Source organism: Scyliorhinus torazame, chromosome 8 (assembly GCF_047496885.1).
Source record: "Scyliorhinus torazame isolate Kashiwa2021f chromosome 8, sScyTor2.1, whole genome shotgun sequence".
Lineage (NCBI taxonomy): Eukaryota > Metazoa > Chordata > Chondrichthyes > Carcharhiniformes > Scyliorhinidae > Scyliorhinus > Scyliorhinus torazame.
Genome location: NC_092714.1, coordinates 132,836,067 through 132,842,072, shown reverse-complemented (window position 1 = coordinate 132,842,072; position 6,006 = coordinate 132,836,067). Strand labels below are relative to the sequence as shown.

Here is a 6,006-nt window from a genome sequence, read left to right as displayed (position 1 = left end):
CTTTCATAGAATGCCTTGAACACCCCATTCACTCTCTCTGCTCCCCGCTCCATCTCTCCCTCCTCATCTCTCACCCCCCCTATCTCCCTCGCTGCTCCCCTCTTATTCAGTTGGTGGGCCAGCAACCGGCCCGCCTTCTCTCCATATTCGTACTGTACACCCTGTGCCCTCCTCCATTGTGCCGCTGCATTACCCGTGGTCAACAGGTCAAATTCTACGTGTAGCCTTTGTCTTTCCCTGTACAGTCCCTCCTCCGGTGCCTCCGCATATTGCCTGTCCACCCTCAAAAGTTCTTTCAGCAATCGCTCCCTTTCCCTACCCTCCTGCTTTCCTTTATGTGCCCTGATGGATATCAGTTCCACTCTAACCACTGCCTTCAACGCCTCCCAGACCACTCCCACCTGAACCTCCCCATTGTCATTAAGCTCCAATTACCTTTCAATACACCACCTCACCCTTAAACATACCCCCTCATCCGCCAATAATCCCATATCCATTCTCCAGAGTGGGTGCTGTTCTTTTTCCTCTCCTACCTCCAGGTCCACCCAATGTGGAGCGTGGTCCGAGATAGCTATGGCCGTATATTCCGTCCCTGTCACCTTCGGGATCAGTGCCCTTCCCAAAACAAAAAAGCCTATCCGTGAGTATACTTTGTGGACATAGGAGAAAAACGAGAACTCCTTACTCCTAGGCCTGCTAAATCTCCAGGGGTCTACTCCTCCCATCTGCTCCATGAAGTCTTTGAGCACCCTGGCTGCAGCCGGCCTCCTCCCGGTCCTGGACCTCGATCTGTCCAGCCCTGGGTCCAGCACCGTATTAAAGTCTCCCCCCATTACCAACTTTCCCGCCTCCAGGTCCGGGATACGTCCCAACATACACCTCATAAAATTTGCATCATCCCAGTTCGGGGCGTATACGTTCACCAGAACCACCGCCTCCCCTTGCAATCTGCCACTCACCATCACATATCTACCCCCACTATCCGCCACTATAGTCTTTGCCTCAAACAGTACCCGTTTCCCCACTAAGATAGCCACCCCCCCTGTTCTTCGCATCCAAACCCGATTGAAACACCTGTCCCACCCATCCTTTGCGTAGTCTAACCTGGTCTATCAGTTTCAGATGCGTCTCCTGCAACATAACCACATCTGCCTTTAATTTCTTTAGGTGTGCGAGTACCCGCGCCCTTTTAATCGGCCCGTTCAGCCCTCTCACGTTCCATGTGATCAGCCGGGTTGGGGGGCTCTTTACCCCCCCCCCCCCCCCCCCCCCCCCCCTTGTCGACTAGCCATCCCCTTTTTTAATCCAGCTCCTCACCCGGTTCCCACGTACAATACAGTGTGATCCCGACACACGCACTCCTTGGTTTCTGAAATGCTGGTGATTGACCCGACTAACCGCCCAATGGCAGGAACCTGGATAATCACCATGTGATGACACTTCCTGGAGTATGCTCCAACCAGAGTTGGAAAGCCAAGCTCGAGAATGAGAGTTGGCATCAAAAGGCCCTCCGTGGAGAGAAACGGAGTTCGCTACTCGCATTTTTATTTATTTATTTATTATTTTTTTAAATTTAGATTTAAATTTAAATAGCCAATTCTTTTTTTCCAATTAAGGGGCAACTTAGTGTGGCCAATTCACCTACCCTACACATCCTTTTGAGTTGTGGGGGTGAGATCCATGCAGACACGGGAAGACTATGCAAACTCCACGTGGACAGTGACCCGGGGCCAGGGTCGAACCCGGGTCCTTAGCGTTGTGAGACAGCAGTGCTAGCGCCACCATGTCGCCCTATTTCACTAATGATCAGAGGAAATCATCCCTCACAATCTGTGTGCACACAAAGACACGATAGAATCTCTCGTACACACTAGCACATTTGCACTCCAAACACACCCACCTACAAGAACTGTCTTATTATTCTTTAAGCAGTTTTGATACACCAGAGTGGCTTGCTTCAGTATTTCAGGATTGGGATTGGAGTCACATGCCGGACTGGGTAAGGATAGTTGGTTCCTTCCCTGAAATATCCTCATGAGCCAGATGGTTTTTCTGGCAATTTGACAACTTCATTTGTACTGAATTCTAGTACACTGAATTCAAATTCTCAAACCACCATGGCGGAGTTCTCATTCCCTGGGTTATTAGTTCAGGAACAGAACCGTATTGTTTCCTCCCTGCTGTTACTCTAACACAGAGAGCATTAATGAAGGTCCATTGCCATTGTACAAGTGGTGACTGTCATGATATCCACATCAGCATATCATGGTGCAGTCACACACACACTGATGGACAGGCAGTTGGACCAACCAGCACACACATAACATCGCAGCCAATCACCAGTGAGAGCACACGCACTATAAAATGTTGTGTTGAGTGTTCTGATGCACAAATGATCCAACACGGCTGTAGATGGTACAATTCTGTTTTATTGTCTAAACAATGGTAACAACTAACTACTGGCTTGTGTACGTGCTTCACCAGCTAACCTGTGGACCCAGCCCTTTCACTATCTTGGTGAGGCACTCAGCACATGGTCTATGTCTGAGTGGCGCGCTGTGAGCTCTGTGCTCTGAGCTATCTCCTGGTAGAATGAGCGGGAACTGTGGTGTTCCCTGTTTTATAGTGCGTGTGCTCTCACTGGTGATTGGCTGCGATGTTATGTGTGTGCTGGTTGGTCCAACTGCCTGTCCATCAGTGTGTGTGAGATTGCGCCATGATATGCTGATGTGGATATCATGACAGTGACCAGATTGTTGAGCCACTGCTGACTATACCTTCCTCGAGGAAAGAGTGTTCTTCAGGAGAGGAAAGGAGGCTCTGCTTACTGGTTCCCCCTGTGCAGCAGCTCTGCCCAGGCCTTCTCAAACTGAGAGCACAGTTTGATGCTAAGTAGTCGTCCACAATACTGCTCAAAAGGCCCTTCAGCCCACAGTGCCTCGCTCTTTGAAAGAGCTGTCCAATTCATACCACTCTGCTGCTCTTTCTCCATAGTCCTGCAAATATTTCCTTTCTGAGAACATATCCAATTTCCTATTGAAGCATTGAATCTGCTTCCATCACCCTTTCAGTCTATTGTGCTGTTGATTGTGGAGAAAGGATTTGAACTACCACATGCAGCTTGGCTGGAATGTCTGGTTTGACGGGGTTTAAGCTAAGTAATAGTGCCAGCTGATGAACAAAAGCCCCTTGAACCAGGCCCGGTCAAGGCGGTGGACTGGGTAGAGTTAGTTTACAGCGTATCCAGGTAACCCACAGTACAGGAGCTCAGCAATAAGAAGCAAAACCCTTTTAGTTCCTTATCTACAGCGAGCCGGTGGGACTCTAACTCTCACTCAGCCCTCACAAAATTGTGAATCCTGTTCAGCGACTTGCAAAGCCAATGCTAACCCAATGACCTCAGGATCATGGGTCACCAAGCCAAAGGGGCTTCCCTCCAGCTGGTGGGATTTGTGCTGGGCGCGGTGGGCTGGATTGGTTCAGCCATTGCCATGGGGCTAGTTCAGTGGAGAGTCTGGCAGGTGAGCTCAGTTGAGATCACCTCGGGCGTTGCCTGGGTTGGCATCTGGAGGGTCTGCTTCTACAGCCAGGTACTGATCACCCCACCCTACCAACGGATGTCCTGCCAGAGACTGGACGCATTCGATCGATTCATCCCAACCGAGATTGTCATCGCTCAGGGACTGCTGCCGGTAGCCGTTCTTTCTGGCGCCCTGGGGAAAATTGCCAATGTTTACGGGCTGAGGAACGTCTATTTTGGTGAAGAACAACAACCCGGGCGAACCTGGCTTGCATTTGCGGTTGGAGGAGGTTTCCATATCCTTGCTTGTGTCTGCGTGGTGATACCTGCTGCCTGGAACATGAGGTCAGTGGTGAGTAACCAGGGAATAATATTTCCGCCTCACTTCCACTTGCCTGGCACACCGCAGAGCCAGGTGTTGGGAGTAGCTGTCTATATCGCCATTTTCTCGTCGGCCCTGCTCTTCCTCGCTGGGGTCTTCCTGGTGAGTTACAGGCAGTCCGCAGCATTCTCCGGAGCCAAGGTGCACCCTTCTGCTGAGGAGCTTTCTGACAGCTCCAGCTTGGTCCCCGATCACTCAATGCAATCGGAGAGCAGCTTGTTTACGAAGAGCATCTCCAAGTATTCCCTTTCGAGCGATGGAGTGGACAATCCAACATTCAATTCCGAGGAAAACCTTTAAGGGTTACCGAGGGGTCTGGAAAACCTGAACTAAGAGCTGCGGCCTAACATGGCTTCTCAAGCTACGGATCAACATTTAGCAGTTCCTTCAGGAAACAAACCTGTTCTTGGAAGTGGGTCAACTGTCCTGGGACATCAAGGCACGTTTTACATCAATTGACACCTTGATCAAGACTGGCTTTTAGCTGGACTCTGAGAAAATTTACTCAAAGAACCGTTGCTCTTTATTGATTATTAATAAGACATCTTCACCGAGAAGTTGGACATAGATTGAGGGTCGGGATGGGCGATTGGGGACTGCGGTTGAGATGTAACTTTTTTTGGGGGGGCCTTTTCTCTTGCTTTCTTTTTCTTTGTGTTTTTCTCTTTCTGGTCGGTGAGTGTGGTTAGGGCGGGTTGGGCACAGTTCTGGTTGGGTTGGTCGGGGGACTCTTGGGGGGGGGGGGGTAAGCAAACGGAACAGGGGTGGATGGCCGGCGGTGAGATGGGGCCCCGCGGGGGAAGGGAAGGCCCGCGTCGGGGGTGAGGGGACTGGGCCTGTAAAAGGAGTTGCTTCAGAGGTGGCGGGGCCGGGTAGGTGGAAAGCACGGGCTTTTTCCCGCACTGAAGACTGGAGGGGGCGGGGCCGGGGCGGGAAGCGAGGGTTGTTTCCCGCGCTTAGGAGGGGAGGGGGAGAGCCTGTGGAAGGGGAACGGAAGTGGAGGGTGTGTCACACAATGGGAGGAAACGAAGGAGAGGCGTGAGTGGCCGGGGTCAACAGGAGTCAGCTGACTTGCGGAAGTGCAATGGGGAGAGTAAATCAGCTAGGATGGGTCCTAGCCGGTGGAGGGGGGTGGGGTGGGGGGGGAGGGGGGTGCTGGAGCAAGTGGGGGGGGTGTTGCGACAGGGTTCTGCCGCCGTGGGGTGCAGGCGTGTGGCTGGCCAAGGAGGGGTTATGGCTAATCGGCGGGGGAGGGAGGCGGGTAGCCCCCTGATCCAGCTGATAACCTGGAATGTAAGGGGACTGAATGGGCCGGTTAAGCGGGCCCGCGTGTTCGCGCACCTGAAGGGACTGAAGGCGTTTGTGTGTATGCTCCAGGAGACACACCTGAAGGTGGCAGACCAGGCAAGATTGAGGAAAGGGTGGGTAGGTCAGGTGTTTCATTCGGGGCTGGATGCCAAAAATCGAGGGGTGGCGATCTTGGTGGGAAAGAAGGTGTCATTCGAGGCGTCGAGCATTGTGGCAGACAATGGCGATAGGTACGTGGTAAGTGGTAAGTTGCAGGGAGAGAGGGTGGTACTGGTCAATGTGTATGCCCCGAATTGGGACGATGCGGGTTTTATGCGGCATATGTTGGGTCAGATCCCGGACTTGGAAGTGGGGGGCCTGATAATGGGGGGTGACTTTAACACGGTGCTGGATCCGGCACTGGATCGCTCCAGGTCTAGGACGGGTAGGAAGCCGGCGGCGGCTAGAGTGCTGAGGGGGTTTATGGAGCAGATGGGAGGGGTGGACCCTTGGAGATTTGCAAGGCCGGGGGCTAGGGAATTTTCATTCTTCTCACATGTCCATAAGGCTTATTCCCGAATCAACTTTTTTATTTTGAGCAGGGCGCTGATAGCGAGAGTAGAGGATACCGAGTATTCGGTGGTAGCCATTTCGGACTACGCCCCGCATTGGGTAGACTTAGAGCTGGGGGAGGAGAGGGACCAGCGCCCGTTGTGGCGCTTGGAGGTGGGGCTGTTGGCGGACGAGGTGGTGAGCGAGCGGGTCCGAGGAAGTATAGAGAGGTACTTGGAGGCCAACGATAACGGGGAGGTCCGAG

At 52.6% G+C, this 6,006-nt stretch overlaps 1 protein-coding gene across 1 annotated transcript; it reads left to right on the top strand.

Annotated features, from left to right (window-relative positions):
* The first annotated feature begins 3,407 nt into the window (after nucleotides 1-3,407).
* LOC140428881 (claudin-34-like) lies at nucleotides 3,408-4,202 on the top strand. The gene has a single exon (XM_072515528.1). The coding sequence runs from the start codon at nucleotides 3,408-3,410 to the stop codon at nucleotides 4,200-4,202; it is 795 nt and encodes a 264-aa protein (XP_072371629.1).
* The last annotated feature ends 1,804 nt before the right edge of the window (nucleotides 4,203-6,006 follow it).